Below are 21,069 nucleotides of genomic sequence, written 5' to 3'. Positions count from 1 at the left end.
CATTCCCAAAGCCAACTCTTCAGACAGGGATTGGACTGGACTATAAGACAGAAAATGATACTGATGAGGAATGAGCTTCTTGGCTCAAGCAGACAGGAGGCTATGTGGGCAGTTCCTGTCTGGAGGTGAGGGGAAAAGGCAGAAGTGGACAGGAGCTGGCTGAATGGACATGGGGAATACAGGGTGGAGAAGAGGAGTGTGTTGTCTCATTAGGGGGAGAGCAGCTAGGAGTACATAGCAAGGTGTGATTAAGTTTTTGTATGAGAGACTGACTTGATTTGTAAACTTTCACTTAAAGCACAATAAATTAAAAAAAAAAAATTCTGGAGGCTATTAGGTAATAAAATTGATACCTGAACTATACTTTTTTTTTTTTTTTGTCCTTTGTATTTTCTCTCCCCAAGGCAAATGGAAGCTTGTATTAGGGACTATGTATTAAACTTCTTTCACATCCTGGGGCAAGTAAAAAATACTCAGTAAGAATGCACTTTATGAAACATGAAGTCTCTTACCTTCAGGTCACGGTGGATAATAGGAGTTTTGCACTGATGCAGGCGGGCGACAGCTTCACAGGTATCACAAAATATTTGGAGCACTTCATTCTCTGTAAAACCTGTTTGTAGGCGCTGATTCATCAGGTTTACCACCTGGCCTCCTGAGAGGGTGCAAAGGAGAGGTTATAAACACTCAGACTTTTCAGCAAGCCCAGACAGGAGCCTCCTGGACTAATATAACAAAGCTGATTACCGACAGAGCCAGGACTAGAACCCAGCCATCTTGGCTCCCAGCATGGGGTTTGCTTCCTCATACCCTGGGCCTATCCTAATGTATCAAAAAGTTATTTTATAAAGCACCCCAGATGTGAGCTGCCCTCGTTATGGCTTCAAGATTAGCAATGGAACTGATAATATGGTCCTGCTATAGGCGCCTGCTTATATTGTCCTGATTATGTATGAGATGAGGTCACAGATTCAACTTGCCACATCTAGTAGTAAGATTCCGATCACATGATAGATATAAGGTGCAGAAAAGGACAACTTCATAGTCTGTACTTTAGGAACAGCTTGGTCTCCGGTTTCACAGCTTGCTGCTTGGCTAGTGGAAAAGGTGCTGAGGGATCCAGGACAAAAGGTTGATGACCTCACTTACAAATTTTACACACCCAGTGATGCTTAAAGAGTCAGAATCAACTTCACGACAACTAATTTGGTTTTTTTAGATGCTCATACTGCCTGGCCTCTAAACATTTTAATGACCAAAAAGGAACAGGCATCAGGAAACAAATTGTCAAGTTCAAATTTGGTAGAATTTTATAGAATCGGGTTAAAGTATTATAGTGGAGGCTGACACCGGTTAACATCATATTTTGGGGATCAGCAACACAATTGATATATGGTATCTTTAAAGGCAGTGAAAAATGTTATAGGAATAACAGTGATTACAAAACAGGGCACCAAACAGCGAGACAATGACTGGAGTTTTTAAGTGGCAGCTACTTATACCAAAAGAGTCAAACCTTCAAACAATGGTTGTATGAAATGCAGTTAACTCTGAATAAATTTATGCTACGGTCTGGATTTCCCAAGATAAATGCTGTTTAACACTTCAAGCTTTCAACTTACTTAACACCACTGTTAACAGTACCATCGTTTGAATGTGGCCTTACTAGGATGTGTAGCTGAAGAGCAAGGAGAGGAAGGTCATTTCCTCTAAAACAAAAGGATTCTTTTATCCTATCACTCAAGGATGGTGATGTGGGAGGAGAAGAGAACATGGTAGCAAGGGAGTGGGAAGCTGCATTGTTTTTTAGTCCATCTGGAGTTGGGTTTTTATTATATGCAATTGTCATATGTTTTGAAGCCTCACAAAGAACACATTCATTCTCATTCATATACAAGCATCAAACCTTCCTAAACCTAATAAAAATGAAGGTTTGTATTATCCATCACTTTGAATTGCTTGTGCCAGCAACTTTGAGTTGCTCTGAAGTGCTTGTGCCATCAACCAAGAATTGATAGCAGACTCAGTACCTTTTGAGCTCTCAGTTTCCCACATTTAAAATGCTAGAGAATCATCCTGAGACCAGAAGAACTAGACGGTGCCCGGCCACAACCGATGACTGCCCTGACAGGGAGCACAACAGAGAACTCCTGAGGGAACAGGAGAACAGTGGGATGCAGACCCCAAATTCTCATAAAAAGACCAGACTTAATGGTCTGACTGAGACTAGAAGAATCCCGGTGGTCATGGTCCCCAAACCTTCTGTTGGCCCAGGACAGGAACCATTCCCGAAGACTACTCATCAGACATGGAAGGGGCTGGACAATGGGTTGGAGAGAGATGCTGATGAAGAGTGAGCTACTTGTATCAGGTGGACACTTGAAGACTGTATTGGCATCTCCTGTCTGGAGGGGAGATGGGAGGGTAGAGAGGGTTAGAAACTGGCAAAACGGTCATGAAAGGAGAGACTGGAAGAAGGGTGTGTGTGGGCTGACTCATTAGGGGGAGAGTAAATGGGAATATGTAGTAAGGTGTATATAAGCTTATATATGATACACTGACTTGATTTGTAAACTTTCACTTAAAGCACAATAAAAATTATTTAAAAAAAAAAAATGCTAGAAAAATGAGAGCTTCAGAGTATGGTTCATTTACTTACCTCTACAGAAGTCCATCAGAATGAGAACTTCCCATACATCGCCACTACTCACGTTGTTGATACTAGAGTCAATGTAACCCACAATGTTCTTGTGCCCGGACAGGTCCCTCTGTGAACAAGAGTTGAGAAACACAGTATCAGTTAAAGATACCAATAAGTACTGAATGAGCCAGTCAGTTCCATTAACACAAATAATTTAAATACACAGGGATATCTATCCATGAACCTCTTTGAGGTATTTAATAGCAATTCCATAACCCTACTAAACCACCACACTCTCCTGGAGCCAAACGCACACATGGAGCCTACTTGCTCACCACATCAATGCTCCATGCAAACCAGAAGCAAAAACTCTCCAAAGCTTCCTAAACTTAACAAAAATGAAGCCTTGTATTATCCATCACTTTGAATGTTATAATCAGGAGTTGACAGCAGACTTAGCATCTCTTAGCCTCCATATCTTTTAAGCACTGCAGAGAGCCTAAGAGGAGAGAGACAGTATGAACTATCTAAATATCTGAATTTTTCATTCAGAAAAATGAAACTGACGTTTTTCTTGTAAGCAGGGGCACAAGTGAATTCAACTTGACTTTTTAAATAATTCATACTGTTTCTCTCCTTTTAGTAAGTAAACACTAGAAAAGAATAACGCTTTATAGTTTTGAAGGGACTATCAGCACATCCAGACCTAAGCATTTTGCTCATAAGTAAGCCTTTCAAGCCAACCAACTGCGATGTAAGAAGGTTCATGCTTCCAGCTCCCCTGTTGCAACCACATGTGATCTCTCCAGTCCGCTTCTGAAATTCGTTCATCGAACAAATATTTACTGAGCACCTCCTATGAGTCAGGCTCCATTTCAGCACTGGAGATTGCCTTACACATTGGTATAATTATTTCAATGTCCATAGAGGCAAATACTTGTAGTGATGATGTCCAAATTCCAAGGTCATTAAAACGGAAGAAGTTGGAGAAAGAAAAAGTAAGCAAGCTGGGTAATATGATTTTTACATAGAAACAAGTTAAGATTTTGTTTAACTAGTTTTTTTTTTTTTTTTTAATTTAACTAGTTTTAATGAATTGTTTTATTTTTATCTTCAAAAAGTGGAGGGAACAGGTCTGGAAAATTTGTGGTTCTTTAAGAGTCATCATACAAACTTGGCAGTTTGGATCATGAGATCAGTACCTACCACCACCCTAGCTGGAGATTCAGCTGTTTAGTGTGATAAATAAACTTCTTTTAATATGAAATTACATACCAAAACAAGACAAAGCCTCAGACTATCAAGTGAACACATCTGAACCCTAGGCATCAAAGTAAAAACTCAATAGAACTTTCCACTGAATGACTTTTTTATTGTCTGAAAAGATAAGACAAAGGTAGAAATGTGACTATTGGAATTGGCAATGGTCACTGGAGATCTATGCAAGAGCAGTTTCACAGAAGGAATGGGTTAGAGGTGAGAATGGAACTGGACTTTTAAAGAATGGGAGTTGAGCAAGTAGAGCCAGACTACAGATCACTCTTTCCAAACATTTTATGCTTAAAGAGTGGAGCAGCACTGAAGGAAGGATGGAGAGAAATGAGTGCTGCAAAGCAGAAGGGGCCAGAGAAAGAGAGCTTAAAGATCCAGGAGAGGGCAAGGAGATCTGATGGACCAAAGTCCTGAGAGCACTGTTACAGGACTGGCCTTCAAAAGACATTTCTTTACTGGCAAGCAGGAAGGAGACAAGGATGGATACGTAGATTGGTTTAAGGCGGGAGAAAAAGGGAATCTGAGTGAGCTCAGATCAACTGTGTTTTGTGTATTTGCTTGTTTTTGGTAAAGAGCAAGGTAATCTTCCAATTGTAAGGGAATGAGAAAGAGGCTTGATGAGAGAAATAGAAGGTTGAAAGCAACTGCTTTGGATAACAGATAAGGGAAATGATGACGAAAAAAGCAGTCTCTAGAGATTTCAAGTTTCTTCAACATAGAAAGTGACTTCAGGGCTCACGTTTTGTAGGCCTATCCTACCCTGGTGACATAGTGGTTAAGTGCTACGGCTGCTAACCAAAAGGTCAGCAGTTTGAATCCACCAGGTGCTCCTTGGAAACTCTATGGGGCAATTCTACGCTGTCCTATAGGGTCGCTATAAGTAGGAATCAACTCGACAGCAGTGGGTTTGGTTTGGCTTTTTTATCCTTCCCTGTGCTTTTTAGTCTCACCATCAATTCTTCTAGAGCTTGTTTCCATTTAGGCAGTCCCGGAAGTAAGAAAAACCAGAAAGAAGGCTTTGAAGCCAAAATGGAGCAGAAGATCATGTCCATGAATAGAAGTAAAAGACCAATATCTCTACATTTAACTATTTGAAAAAAGAATCAGCAGTGTTCCCTCTGAGTTCATCTTATCCAAGAGTAGTAACAAATTAGAGTCTGGTGGACAAAAACGCAAAAACAAACCAATATTCAGTAGATCCCAGAGAGCCGAGGAGGTCAAGAGCGATGAGAGGACCACAGCTGGGTAATTAACATCTGCAGATGGCTCCCTGGGACAGTTGGCCAAGATGTGTGCTGAACAGTTCATGCCCAAATTCCTGTTCATTCTGAGATCTGCAGAAATCCTCAGATGTGTCCAAGCAAAAACAGGCCTACTCTTTGACGGAAGACTATGGGGTTTACCTGTAACCACTTGAAAGTGTAGCAACATCTCAGATTTTAGAGTAAAACCACACTGGTTTACAGCTCTGATGGAGAAGATTTGTTTGAATGGTTATGAAATGTAGAAGAAGTCCAGAGAAAACCTTACTGTAAATTGAGGCTGTCTCATGGTTAGGGCACACTGGCACCAGCTGCTGCCCAGCTTTCAGCAGTAACAGGCCAGAGCTTTCCCTAGGCTTTAGGTAAAAGACCAGCTGCAGGCTTACAGAGAGAAACGGACACAGGGGTATGGGCTGGAACCCATACTGGGGAGCATCTCAGCCACCACTTGCCTACTCAGGAAAAGGTAAGATGTGAGGAAGACGCTCTGCTGCCCCTGCATTAACTATTATATGCCACACTGAGGTCAAAGTCTATGTGATGAATGGAAGTCAAAATTTGATCTTTGGGGAGGCGGGGTGAAGGGCATATTCAACTAAACTATAGACCAGTTTATCCCACATGACTTAAGCAATAATAAGTTTGAAGGGTTTGTGTTGCCATTTAAACATTTGAGATTAATAATGGGCTAAAACACTGATATTAGGAGACCTGATTTATTAAACAGATATTTTAAATGGTTTGTATTTAGCTTACAAATGTTCATATTTAACTTTGCTTAAAGTGCCTAAAACCCTTTTTCATAAACACACATAAAAGCTACCATCTGAAAATCAGGCCTTCGACCCAGAGCCTATATATTATTACAAATTCCAACTTTATCTGGGGTCCTAATTAATGATGTTTTGTGCCTCAAAATCCCTGTGGCAGGAGAATTTATGCTTAAGAATCTTAGAGCCTTATAAGAAAATTGAGGACTCAATTCTTAAGTAAATCTATAAAAACCTTCATATTACAGTTTCTATGACCAAACGGAACATTCTAAATAGCATATCAATAACATGTCACTCATTTCAGAGTAGTAAAAATGAGTATTGTACATAACTAATTTCCCTATGTATCATTTGCTCAGGCCACTCTTCCTTAGAATTTCAACATAACTGCAAAGTTCTGATGCAGACTTCTTCATTTACAGATGGTAAGTTTCCAAAAAGGTTTCTTTACCTACTTTGAGCCTCCATTCAAATATTCAACAGCTTTCTGATTTTATGACTCAGGGCTGTTGAGTCCTACTTCTGGAATCCCACTAGGGTTCATGGTTCCACAGACCCTCTTAACCAAATCTCAGCTTCGTCTTTACATCATAGTTCTAAAAGCCTGGAATTGATTTATTTCTTTCAAGGTTGCTTTGCAAAATTCTTCTTGCCCTCTACTAGTTCATTCCTCCCTCACCCTTTTTCTCACTATAACCCTAAATTTCCTTTATAACTCTTTTCAAAGAGTTATTCACAGGCAAACAAAAACTATCAACTCCAGTGCAGTAGTAAAAAGGAAAACTTTGAGATCTGGGCTGGCCCTGGAGTTCTATCAGAGACCAAGGCATCTGGGGCCAATGGGGTTTTGCTTCTGCTACATAACAAGTTCTAGATAGCTTTCTCCTCCCTGCACAAACATTTCCTCTATCCCTTCCCAAGACTTACTCCTTAACTAATCTTCTACTTAGTGAATACACCTTCAAAGTTATCTGGAGTCTGATTCTAGAGCAGTGATGGCCAAACCTTAACATGCATATGAGTCGCCTGAGAATTTTATTAAAAAGTAGATTCTAATCCAGTAGCTCTGGTATGGGATCTGAGGTTTTCATTTTCTAACAGGTGATGGAGAAGCTGTTAGACAGTGGCACTTTAGTAGCAAGGCTCCAGAGCACTGTTGCTCAAAGTGTGTCCACAGACTTCTGCTGGTTACTAAACTGTCATCAGTCTGTAAGAAGATGGGGAGCTTGCTAGAGAATGTAAACTGATCAAGTCACTGAGCTGACTTTTTCTTCCTAGCAAGACTTTTCCTATGAGAGATGCAGTTCATTGGTTACATTCCAGTACAAAATACTTTAAGTAGCACCCATACACCTATGGTCAATTTATTTTTGATAAGGGTTTAAGGGTGAAAAGACAATTCAATGGGGGAAAGAACAGCCTTTTCAACAAATGGCGCTGGGTCAACTTGATATACACATGCAAAAAAAATATATTAATTTGGACCCCTACCCTCACACCGGCACTAGGCTGGGTTTACCCTCACATCATATAAAAAATTTGACTCAAAATGGATCAGAGACCTAACTATAAGAGGTAAAATCATTAAATGCTTAGGAAAAAACATAGGTGTAAATCTTCATGATCTTGGATTAGCCCATGAATTCTTAGATATAAAAACCTAAAGCACAAGGAACCAAAGAAAAGAGAATGGCTCCAGGAAATGAATGAAATACTTGAGGGTGGGTCATAATTTTTTATTCTGGCAGCCACATCATACTATACATGCATATCAAGTTAACTGACCACTAAACACCTAAGTCTCTTTCCTCCATGGTGCTTTTACTCTCTGCTTCCCTGGAACTGTACCTGTAAAGTTGGGTAAAATAAAAAAAAACAAGTACCTGGCCTTATCCTTGTTATTTCACCTCATTAGTACCAGTCCATTACTCCAATCTGTAAGGGTCATTTTGGATCCTGTAGTTGTTATATCTTCCAACTTTATATTAGGTAGATAATTGATAAGTACGTCTTATATTTCTTTGACCAAGTTATTCATTAGAGGTCAAATAACAAAAAAGCTAATAGCAAGTCTTGGTGATTTTTCCTTAGAGAGTCTTCTCCAGGTTAACAGCAAGCCATTAACAGAAATTTTTACAACCAGTAGTAATTATATCTGTCTCAGCATCCTGTCTAGCCTCAGCACCTTGCTCAAAGATGTCTAGTGAGTGTCCTTAACTAAACAACTTGCCGAAATTCAGAGCACTAAAAATCTTCCACACTCCCTGAGCTTCCTTTCCAGAAGCCTTTCCAAAGGAACACATGATATTGATCTGACACGGTTTGTTCTCACTGAACCTGATGTCTCTTTAGATCCCTGCTTACTCATCCAAATGACTACAAAACAGCTTAAAATTTTATTTATATTATCGACGGGTAATATATTAACATTGTTCAAAAATTTAAAAACATATTAAACAATTATTTCCTACTCTGTTCCCATCCCTTATAGAGAACCACCTTTTCCCCCTTCCTTCCTTCATCCTTCCAATGTTTCTTTAGGCAAACTCAAGCAATATGCATAAGTGTTTTTACGCATACACATATATGTACGTGGGTGTATCTCACCTTTCTTACATGAAAGATAGCATATAAGCATTTTTTAAAAATAATCTATTCCAGATTCTTGTCCCTGATCAATTCTGAGCTCCCTACTGTGCAGAATCTATCTCTCTCCTCTTTTGGAAAATGGAAACATTTGCCTGCTTTGAATCTTCTGGTATGTCTTCTGTTCTAAGCAGAACATCACTGGTGACAGCTCAGTGTCCTCATTATCAGGTTCACTGAGGATGTAATCTATCTGGGCTGGGAGTTCTGAACACAGAACAGCACCTGACACATCTTTAGCTTTAGTTCTTTCCTATCACTGTACTTATCCTTTTAAGTCTGGAGATAATTAATCTTGTCCTGCCTTCAGGCAAAGGGATCAAAAGTCCAAAGCCTACCTTCCAACCATCCATCAGAAACTAGAATCCCTCTGGTTCCATCACAGAACACAGGTTGTGACTGAGAAGACAAATTTTTGATGCATCAAAGGATTCATACTAGGCTCTAATAAATGGTACTGATCATATATTTGTTGAAATAAAATGTCTCTAGTGAAACCATTAACTGTTCTCTTTGAGACTGAGTACAACATGCACATTTTTACCCCACTGTAAGTATAGTGGAGCCCTGGTGGCACAGTGGCTAAGGGCAATGGCTGCTAACCAAAAGGCCAGCAGTTCGAACCCACCAGCTGCTCCTTGGAAACCATACTGGGCAGCTCTACTCTGTCTAGGGTCACTATGAGTTGGAATCAACTCAATGGCAATCGATTTTTTTGGTAAGTACAGAGAAAAATTTGCTTCTTTGATTACTAACAGACAAGACTTAACATGTTGTAAAGCACATTACACCTTCCAAAGCACTTTTCCAATTCTGTAAAATCTGGGAGAGAGGTAGGGCTGTGGTTATGTCCTCCATTTGACAGAAGTCTGAGCCTCGAAAGGTAAATGACACACATGGCTTCTAATTAAAATTGGTAGAATGAACACAAGTATTATCTGTGCTTCCTTTCAAAACTCTTCTAAATGATGTAAAGTTTTTTTGTTTTTTTTTAAGGCATAAACCAAAGACTTCCACTTTTGGGAAGGCAGAGCAGACATACTTTTTTCTTATTCCTCCAAAGTACAACTATATATAAAACAAGCATAAGAAGATGAACAGACTGGTTAGGGACCTCGTGACCAAGTAACAACAGAGTGATGAGTTCCCTGAGTTTTCTCTGTGCCTCATATATCCTAGGCTTCAAACTGAAGAAGCCAGCAACCCAGAAATGCCAACTGGTACCGACAAAAAAAGCCCCAACAAGAGCCCACTCTCACTAGCCAAATGCAGAAAAGGACAACCTAGCAAGACAGAAAACTTTTATTACACAACTACTCTACTACTCCAGCCCAACGCCCTATAAAAAACTGGCCCTCATCCTCACCTGTGCTAGCAAAGGCTGAGTGGGGAGCCTAGACTTCCATCCGTAAACCAAAAAACCAAACCCAGTGCCATCGAGTCGATTCCGACTCATAGCAACCCTACAGGACAGAGTAGAACTGCCCCATAGAGTTTCCAAGAAGCACCTGGTGGATTCGAACTGCCCACCCTTTGGTTAGCAGCCATAGCACTTAACCACTACACCACCAGGGTTTCCAGACTCCCATCCTTAAGAGGCTGCTAACTAAATGCCCCAACCCACCCCAGGGTGATGTCAGCAAAGGGAGTATGTCAGAGTAGAGCACTAGGACATTCATCCCTGCCGGGCAGTAACAAGGCAGAGAAAACATGAGCTACCAGAAGGCTCAAGAATTGGCCACACTGAATACCTCTAGCAATAGGGTAAAGGTGAGGCTAAAAGTATGATGATTGCTGAAAAATCTATTTAAGAAATTAAATCCTAGATCCTTCTCCAAAGCTACATAGCTGGCCTCTCCCCATCCCAAAAGAAGAAAAGGGGTTTATTCCGCAGAGAGGGTAGAAGAGGTCTTGAATCCATCAGCTGCTCCTTGGAAACGCTATGGGGCGGTTCTACTCTGCCCTGTAGAGTCGCTATGAATTGGAATCGACTCAAGAGCAACAGGTTTGATTTGCTGGTTTTAGACTGGTGTATTTACACACTGTTGTGGGCGGGAGTATTGAAAGCAGAAAGATTAAGTGAAAATTTACATCCTAAATGATGAACACCCCTCCTCAGCTCTTTGAACAAAGGCAATCAGAAGACTAAAAGAATATTCTCTGGGAAATCTGATCACCCCCAAAGAAAAAAATCTAAAAATACTGAAAATGGGGGTTCCACCACAAAATAGCTCTGCCAGATCACCCTACAGGGAACCCCTTAGGCAGCATGCCCCACCCATGCATTCAGAGGTGCCAACCAGCTTTTTATTGCCTCACTCTGGAATATGGGTGGACAGCCAAGATTATCAGACCTTTGGTAAATAATTTTCGTATGGAAGACAATTAAAACAAACAACAACAAAATAAAACTTTTCGGGAAATGATCATGCAGGAGGAAGAAACCTTTTAAAACACAACAAAACAAAAACAGTCACTGAGGCAAAAACAGTATGTAATTTTCAGAAACAAGAAAAGAGCTCTCAGAAATTAAAAAGTCTGATAAATTAAAAAATTCAACAGGATGTCTGGAATATATTCTGAAGAAATCAGAATATACAGTGAAAACACAAAGAAATGAAAAACAGGAGAGCCAAAAGAAGAAAATCGGAAGTGGAGAGCCAACATCCCGATAATAGGAGTCTCAGACAGAGGCAAGAGAGAAAAGGAAATCACCTAGTGAGACAAACTAAAATTCCCACTGAATACCTAACGATAATGAATACAGACACCAAGATATATCACCACAAAATTTTAGGAAACTGGAAACAAAGAGAGAATTTATAAATTTCTGGGGGAGAAAAAAATGGTCACACCCAAAGGATCAGGTATCAGGATGACTTCAGAGTAACATTAAACGTTACACTACAGCAGAGCAAGGCTTTCAAAAAATTGAATGAAATTGTTTCCAATCCAGAATTTTATACACAGACTATCACAAATGTTTAGGTAAAATAAAGACAATTTCAGATCTGGAAGGTCTTAAAAATTTTACTTCCCATGTATCAGGTAGCTTCTAGAGAATTAAAAAAAAAAAAAACCCCAAATCCACTGCCGTCGAGTCAATTCCAACTCATAGCGACCTTATGGGACAGAGTAGAACTGCCCCATAGAGTTTCCAAGGAGCACCTGGCACATTCAAATTGCTGACCTCTTGGTTAGCAGCTGTAGCACTTAACCACTATGCCACCAGGGTTTCCCCTAGAGAATAAAAACCAAAACCAAACCCCGTTGCCATCAAGTCGATTCCGACTCATAGTGACTCTAGAGAATAAGCTCCACCAAAATGAAGGAGTAGAGCAAAGAAAAAAAAAGAGGAGCCAGGAGACCTAACAAAAAAAGAGAGGCAAAGGAAATTCCCAGGAGATTCCAAGATAAGACTGTAAAGGAGGCCTAGAGAGCAACCAGTCTGGACTGCATGGAGTCAGAAGATGGAGAGATTTCTTCAAGAAGATAAAATGACAGAATACCAAATGGGTTTAAAAGTATTAAAAAAAATGATTTATACAAGACAGAGTACGGGGTAAAACTGGTGAAAAATATGCAAAAAAAAATAAGATCAAAAAACAAAACTAGGTAAATATTATTTCCAGCGAAAACAGAGTTGTAGGGGAAAGGAATAGGAGTCATAGGCCGCTAGGAGACTCAGCAGGAACAGCGTTTTATTTACATAATTCTATAAAACCTGCGTACTAGAATAACTAGCATTTTGCCAAAACTTACTGGCATTTTGGAAGAACAGGGTATGAGAATAATGCAAGGATATGGGGCAGCACAGGAGATGAAAGAGCTAAACTTTTGCTTTTTCATAGTTGATAACACCTAAAATGTGGGAAAAATGAAGGAACTAGCAATATCAGCATGTTATTTAGAAATATATCAAGGCTTCTGGGATCTTGAAATGGCATAGCAGGACCCCTCGGAGAGCTGCTTGATATGTTTTATAGCAAGCTTATTAGTTCACCTACATGAGCACTGAAGCTTTGATAAAAATATGAACTAATTAGAAACAAACAAGTCTCACAGCTAATAACATGCCTGGGCCAGAACTCGAACCCATGTAACTCAATTCCTTTGAGGTCTGGTGGCACAGTGGTTAAGCACTCAGCTGCCAACCAACTGACGACAATGGTTTTTTTTTTTTTTTTTTTTACTCAATTCTTAATCAGTTCTATTAATTTGGGAGCTCCTATATTTTTTTTTTTTTATATTTTAGGGGGCTTACATCTTCTTAATTCCTCACTACGATGCTGGCCTGGCACAAAGTAAGCCCTCGAAAATGTTTCTAAATGAGTGGGAAAAAGTTAAAGAATAAGGTTATTTTTGGAATATCAGAAAATGAATGAGAAGGACATTCCAGGCAGAGGAAACAGTACAAGCAGGAAACTGAGTCTATGAGATTTGAGCAAAAATAGGGCAAGGAGAGAGGAGGAGTCATGAGAAGCATCTAGAACACTGTGAGATAGGTGGTGGGAGGTATTGCTAGAATGGTGGCTTGGGGTTGTGTGGCAGCCAAGTGGGAGGACACTGGTGCCTTGTATATAGATCCAAGTGGCCTCAATTATATGTATATAAACCCTTGGGGGGAGTGGGAGCTGTTTGCTTTGCCAATGGCGATGACAATACTTGAATTCTCCCAAAGCTCCTTCCCAATAGTCTCAGCTTTCTGGAATCCAAAGTAGTATCAGGCTCTCTAAAATCCTGAGTTGTTCTTTCGGTAGCCCCACTGCAGCACAACTAGTTACTCTAAGTAGTCACTGCGAGAGTAATCCCAGCCTGGTGGAGTCCCTACAAGGCTGCCCTGTCCATTTTCTGGATCTGTTTCTGCTCTTTACGATAAGCAATAATCCAGGGCACAAAGGAATCTCTAGCTGAACGTATGCATCTGCTAATACCATTAGTCACACATTCATTTCATTCCAAGTTTATTAAACATTTATTCTGATAAGCAGTGTGCTGGAATATAAAGATAAATAAAGTTTCTGGTTTTAAATAACTTACTTTCTGATGGCAGAGCTGCTTATAACAGTATAAGCAAAATAACTGGTATAAACAAAGTAATGTGGAAGCACAAAGAAAAGAAGGCCTATATTTTAAATATTTTTTATTATGTACACTGTCTAGTGGAGGTAAAAGAGACTAACGCAACCCCATGTACCCATCACTCTGCTTCGATAATCATCAATCCATGGCCAATCTTGTTTCTCCTCTAAACCTGCCCATTATTTTCAAGACATTCAATTATTTTATCCATAAATATTTCAGCATGTATTTCTAACAGATAGGGGCTCTTTCTTTAAACACAGCCACAATATGAATCTTAATCTGAATCTTGAAGAATGAGTTTTGCTTTGCTTTTTTAAATTAAGGTTAATTAACATATAATAAAATACGTACACAGATCTTAAGATTTCAGTACACTGAGTCCTGACAGTTGCACATCCCGTGTGACCACTACCCGAAACAAGATACAGAACATTTCTGCCACCCAGAAAATCCCCAGGTTCCCCTTCCCAGTCAGTTTCCCACGCCCAGGTAACCACTTTCTGATTTCTATCATTATAGGTCACTTTTGCTTGTTCTTGGACCTCCTAAAAATGGCATCACAGCATATGTGTAAGATGTTTCTAGCCCAAAAAAAAAAAATTCCAGGTGGAAAGAACTAGATGTACACAATACAAAGTTGTAGAAGGATATGTTCACAGAATGCTGAAGAGCTCAGGAGGGTTGAAAACTGGAATTGGTAACTGACAGAGACAGGACTAGAAGAGAAGGCTCACTGTAAAGGGGCTTATGTAACAAGCTAGGGTTTCTGGACTAAATTTCACAGATAATTACTGGAAACCTTTCCCAATGCCCCAAACCACTTCTCTGACCTAAAAATTGGTCAGTGTCCTAACTATGTTCCTCTCTTCTCAACCCTCCACCTAAGAGTGGCCAAGCAAAAGCAGCATTTTATACCTCATTGCTGTTCACTCCTGCCTTACCCAGAGGCCTCTCTGCCATCTCAGGGAAGGGAAAAGCTCCACTGGAGAGGACAAGGCCCAAGGGAGTAAGTTCTGGGCTTGTCTGGCTTTCTATGAGAGGACACAGTCCGGATCAGCCCATAGGTCCCTCACCCCGCCCCCTCGATTTTAAACAAGCAGTGTCAAGTCTGAGCAGCAGCCTTACCATTATCTGGATTTCTCTCTTGCACACCTGCAGATCATGCTCATTGTTGACAAACATGCGTTTCAAGGCACACTTCATTCCATTGCTTGTCCTCACCAGAAACACAATAGCAAATCCACCTGTGAGAGAAACACAAGATCTTTGAGTCATGTTCAAAAAATTACTCGGATGCCTGTGGTGGCTGTGAGTTGCTGTTGTCACTGATGATGGTACCAGTGCCACTGCCAGCCTGCCCTAGGGCTGGCCTGGTGCACAAAGCACTCTTAGGTTCTCAGAAGTCAGAGATATTACTTGTGGGGGTCAGAGAAGTTGTTTCTAAACCCATGTCTCAGGAAAAAGGAAGAACAGTAATTATCTTCCAGTCTACAAATTAAAAAAAAAAAATCAACGAACAAATTAAAGATGGGAAAAAAAAAGGAAAGAACCAACTACATTCTAACCACAGTCCTCAGCACTTGACACTCTACTTAATTCTTACCATAATCCTGTGGAAAAAAAAAAATCCTGTGAAGCTGGGTATTATTCTTCCTTTAAAATGACAGGTAGTTCCTAGCTCAAGAAAGCAGAGGCTCAAAGAGATTAGCACCAAACCAAGGACTTCTGCTTCTAAATCCAGCACTCTTTCTTTCACACCAGAGCAGCTAGGAAACTATTTCAGTAATTCTTATTAAAATAATAATTGTTAATGGATTTCAACAACCTGAGTTTCCCACTTCCTTCTCATCCTTCCTTACCCCATCTCCCAACTCAAAATCTAACAGGAGGCCTTAAGGATGTCTCCTACCCTCTCTACCTCGTGGGGGCAGTGGTGGCTCAGTGGTAGAATTCTTGCCTTCCATGAGGGAGTCTTGGGTTTGATTCCCCTTGGTTCCCACCCACCTGTTAGTGAAGGCTTGTGTGCTGCTATCATGCCGAACAGGTTTTAGCTATCATGCCGAACAGGTTTTAGCGGAGCTTCCAGACTAAGTAAAGGCCTGGTGATTAACTTCTGCAAATGTGCAACCAATCATGGCACAGGACCAGGCAGCATTTGGTTCCCTTGTAGGTGCGATCACGATGAGTCGAGGGCAGGTGATCTGCACAGCAGCTAACAACAACAACTCTACCTCACTGGCTGTTGAGAAGATACGACATATATGATGAAAGTCCTCCTCCATAAGGCAGAAACTAGGCAAGGATAACTCGGGCGGACTTTTAATGTCAGCACTAACTTTTCTCTAAAAGATGGTTTACAATTCGTTAACCCTAGGCAAGGATAACTCGGGCGGACTTTTAATGTCAGCACTAACTTTTCTCTAAAAGATGGTTTATAATTCGTTAACCCAGTAAACCCAGTGCCGTCGAGTCAATTCCGACTCACAGCAACCCTATAGGACAGAGTAGAACTGCCCCATAGAGTTTCCAAGGAGCACCTGGCGGTTTCGAACTGCCGACCTTTTAATTAGCAGCTGTAGCACTTAACCACTACGCCACCAGGGTTAATTCGTTAACAGAAGTTTATAAATTCTAACAAGAATTCCCAAATGCTCTGAATTTGTTACACTTTAGTGTTCCATAAATTGTTAGAACTCCTAACCCCAGTCTCACTCCCAAAGCATTGCAAGAGGTGCTCAGTGCCACTGTTAAGAGGGGTTAGATAAAGAGGCATGGCAAAGCTGTCTGAGCTGAAGGGTTTGGGACAAGCAGCAGTTGTATCAGACAGTTATTACACCTGCATGCCTTGTACACCTTCATAATTTAACCCTCCTGTCCATTGATCCTGTGTGGCAAAAAAAATTTTTAAATTTGCCAGGCCATTCTTTGCGTAGAAGTGGTCACTAATTAGATGGAGGTGAACCAAGAGTTCTGGAAGTCATCAGTACAGAAACCTGAGTTGAGGTTATGATATGGTACTGGGGCTAGCAGCCACAAGTAAAACTGACAGGGAACAATAAGCAGCGATCCAGAGACACAAGCTTCTGGAACATAATTCTTGAGTCCTAACTACGCAGTTCTAATTCCCCTGAGGCCTAGCAGTGCTTCGGTATCTATCTGTTGGTGTTCTTGGCATGTCCTGTTGTATCTTTACAATAATTACTCTTTTCCAAGCTAGGTTCAGTAGCTTTCTGTTCTTTGCAACCAAAAAGAGCCTTAATTATTAAAGCATTGTTGCATGTTTTGATAAAATATATACATGATTCTGTAAAAAATTATTTATATTTTAATGGGCTCAAATGTTCCAAATGTGCATTTTGATAGAGATTTAGCAGAGATTGCATGTATGTGTACTTCCTGTTACTATGTTCCTCAGGTGAACACTAAATTTACCACACAATCTTTAACTTAATTAGTCATCTGTCTAATCCATGTACCTCAATAACATTTTCTTGTAATACTTTAAAGTCTCCTTACTCGTTGAATTACCAATTTTAATTCTACAATTCTGAGTATTTACTTTAAAAAAACTAGCATTGTATCATTTCATTCACAAAAACAACAAGTCTTATCATTGAAAAATATTTCCTCAATTCTAAGAGGCATATTTTTCACACCTTAATTTTTATGGCATTAGAATTCGTCTGGTAATAAATATGTACATTTAATACAACAGTACTTCCCGCCTTTGTTATTCCCAAAAAGCTATTAAGTCCATGAGAGTCAGTTAGAATTGGGAAAAGCGATAGTATAAATTATAAAATTTCCATGTATAATTGTTTTGTGAATATGCCAAGTGGATGTTCATTTTATAAGATATTCTGACTTTTAAAAAATCATAGAATTTGTACATAGGAGTACAGAATTTGTACTCCTAGAGAGCATTAAAGGAGCCCTGGTGGTGCAGTGGTTAAGTGACTGCTAACTGAAAGGTCAGTGGTTTGAATCCACCAGCTGTTTCGTGGGAGAAAGACGTGACAGTCTGCTCCTGAAAATATTACAGCCCCATGGGTTGGAATCAACTCGACAGCAACAGGTAGAGAGCATTAAGCACAAGTGTTCTGCTTTACGGGGTGGAGAAAATGAATAAGGCCTGGAGTAGTTACCGGCAGAACCTGGAACAGATCAGGCCTGATGTTCAAAAACTGTTCACTCCATCTGACCTGTCATAGAGAAGAACTGTGTGATACTCCTTTAGATAAGGAGTCATGTGACTGTGCTGCAAAACAAAAGTTGGGAATGGCTATTTCCTACAGTCCTGTGATATGTGGCACCACTAAGTAGGGTTGAAAAGACAAGGCACTCTTTTAAGAAGCAAGTTGGTGGTGCCACAGTTAGAGATAACAGACACAAGATGGGAGCTGTGTAGTTTGCTTTGCCAGGTAGCAAGACGACTTTCCTGCCAGGACTGAAGAAATGGTTAGATATTACTACATGATCCAGGCAGTGCAGGTGATTGACAAGAGCCAGCTGTGATCTCAAAGCCTACGGCCATCACAAGTCTAAAGGTAAAGCTATGAAACACTATGCCTAATGTAAAAGGAGTCACGTTATCAGCATCTATGCCCATACCAAAAACAACCAAACCCTTTGCCGTTGAGTCATTCTGACCTATAGTGACCCTGCAGGACAGAGCAGAATTGCCCCAAGGCTGTAATCTTTACAGAAACAGACTGCCACATCTTTCTCCCACAGAGCAGCCAGTGGGTTTTAACCACAGACCTTTCCATTAAGAGCCAAGTGCTTTAACCACTATGCCACCAGGGCTCCTCATCGATCCCCATGCAAAGGCTTATTTGCTGTGAGAAACACTTAAACAGGAACCCCTGACCAGGAGATCAAAATCCAAGCCTGATAAAATTTGTCAGTCTAAAAATGTCTCCCATTATCACTACATATTTGACCAAATGGAGATGTAAATTACTAGGTTAGAAGGTAAAGGGAGATAGCACCATCCAAGATACTTGTCTAGTACATGTCCATGTTCACCACACCAATCAGGAGAACAGGTAGAGATTCTTAACCACAGCTTAATAAGCTTCAGGCTATTACAGAATTAGGCAGCTACACTGCTGTCAATACAGATGCTTATGTCAGGTTGAGTTGCATTACAAAATCTTGATTAAATGGAAAAACCTAAAGCCTAGCATGAAATGGTTTGGACAGAATAAAAAAAAAAAAATCTGATATTCACAGCAGAGCCCATGCCAGTCTTTCTGCCTATTGGCATGTTTTGAAACACCAAGATAACCTCATCTATGAATTTATTGACTCGTGAAGGGAAAGGGATCTTAACTATTACATGAGGTAAGCAAATGAAGTAGACGGGATCATTTTGGCACAAATGCACTTTGCCTATTAAATATATAGGAATATTTTTTTACACTCAATATGATGCACCCAATTCAAGGGTACAATTAATGAGTTTTCACAACTGTATACATGCTCAAAACCATCACCACAAGCATGACACAACTTCCATCACTGCGAAGAGCTCCTTCATGCCCCTTGTAGACAATCTCCCCTCTGCCCACATGACCCCATATAACTTCTGATCTGTTCTCAGTCACTATAGATTAGTTTTGCTTGTTCGAGAACAAATGGAATCATACAGTATGTACTCTTTTATGTCTGGCTTCTTTCATTCCGCACAGTATTTCTGAGATTCATCCTCACTGTTACGTGCATTAGTAGTTTGTTTCCTTTTATTGCTGAGTAGTATTCCATTGAATGAATATTCCACAACTAGTTTATCCATTCACCTTTTGAAGGACACCTGGGTGGTTTCCAGCTTTTGACTATTATGAATAAAACTGCTACAAGCATTCATAGGTAAATCTTTTTTTTTTTTCTCCCTTAGGTAAATACCTACTAATGGAATCGCTGGGTCATATACCCGTTGCCATCTAATTGATTCTGATTCATAGCAACCCTATGGCAAGTGTATATCCAACTTTATAAGACTGCCAAATAGTTTCCTACAACGGTTGTTCTATTTTACATCCTGACCAGCCACAAGGGAGAACTCTGGTCAATGCACAGCCTCACCATCACTTGGTACTGTCAGTCTTTTTCATTTTAGCCAGTCTAGTAGGCTTGTAGTAAGATCTCATTGTGGTTTTGGTTTTATAGGTCCTTCCTCATTTAAACTCCTAGGATTAGCTGCTTCCCACCACTTTCCTGACAAAATCCATTCCAAAAAAATTGCTGTCAAGTTGATTCTGGCTCATAGCGACCCTATAGGACACAGTAGAACTGCCTCACAGGGTTTCCAGGGCTGTTTTCTTTACAGAAACATACTGCCACATCTTTCTCCCATGGAGCAGCTGGTGGGTTTGAACCATCAACCTTTCAGTTAGCAGCTGAGCACTCGGCCACTGTGCCACCAGGGCTCCCTTTTCCTGATAAAAGGCTTTAGTAAACATAGAACCATGAAGTCATCAATGAAATGACTAAGATCAGTTGGACTTCTACCTCAGGAATAAACAAAGATGACAGATGTCCCTAGTTCTCTCCTATGAGAAGGTGGTGACTGAGAGTTGGCAACACAGAGAGGGGCCTGAGGAGGCTTGAATTCAACATCAGCAACGGGGCTCTGAATCAAACAATGAATCATGCTACACGGTACCAGCCCCAGGGGCCATTCTGAATGAATCAGGACACCAGTGACTTCCCCTTAGAAGGAAATGTGAGGGATGGGGGAGGTAAGGTGAGTAAGAGAAGAAGGAAAACACCAACTGATGATCTGTGTAGTGATGTGCACAGGGATGGGAGACAGCTGGGCAGACAATGAGAACAATGAGGGCCAGGAATATGAGACAAAGAACCTCATCACGGTGCTCAGGAAGAATTTCTGTTGCTGCTGCCAAAGGGGTTTTGGTGGATATTTTAAAAACGGGCCTTCTAGACACTGAAATCTGCTATGTGCTCATTCCTTACACATAAATGAACATCTCATTTCCCAATCTAAGTCCCTTTTATACCTTTAGGAAAGGTTTCCATTTGTCTAGGATTGAAAGAAGACACAAGCCAAAGGAGCTAGAAGATACTAAAAACAGAAAAACCTCATCCAGACCCATTTTCCATTCCCTGTCTTCCACTTTCCTGCCCAGTTCTCTTAAAATAAAGTTTAACCCAATGAAGGCTGCTTATTTAATGCAACTTCTCTTTGCATTACCTGAAGAAAAGAAAACCAGCATAAAATAAAATAACCTTCTTAAGTTTTCTAAAGAATCAAACAGAAAGCCCAGTTAAAGTGGAATTTATCAGGCAGATCTAAAAGAAGGGACAACACTGGACAAGTTACTGGATCTCTTCGGCCTCCATCTCCTCAGCTGTAAAAGTTAAGACT

General features: G+C 40.4%; 1 protein-coding gene across 8 annotated transcripts in view; it reads right to left on the bottom strand.

Moving 5' to 3' along the window:
• AAK1 (AP2 associated kinase 1) overlaps positions 1–21,069 on the bottom strand; it is a 188,005-nt gene that overhangs the window by 88,179 nt on the left and 78,757 nt on the right. For all 8 annotated transcript variants that reach the window (XM_049857597.1, XM_049857601.1, XM_049857602.1 and 5 more), the window contains exons 3-5: positions 14,805–14,923; positions 2,660–2,768; positions 513–655 (exon numbers count right to left, since the gene is read on the bottom strand). In XM_049857597.1, coding sequence (XP_049713554.1) covers positions 513–655; positions 2,660–2,768; positions 14,805–14,923 — 371 coding nt within the window. The remainder of the gene's footprint in view (positions 1–512; positions 656–2,659; positions 2,769–14,804; positions 14,924–21,069) is intronic.

This window comes from Elephas maximus, chromosome 17 (assembly GCF_024166365.1).
Source record: "Elephas maximus indicus isolate mEleMax1 chromosome 17, mEleMax1 primary haplotype, whole genome shotgun sequence".
Taxonomy (NCBI): Eukaryota; Metazoa; Chordata; class Mammalia; order Proboscidea; family Elephantidae; genus Elephas; species Elephas maximus.
This window is presented reverse-complemented; position numbering and strand designations above follow the sequence as displayed.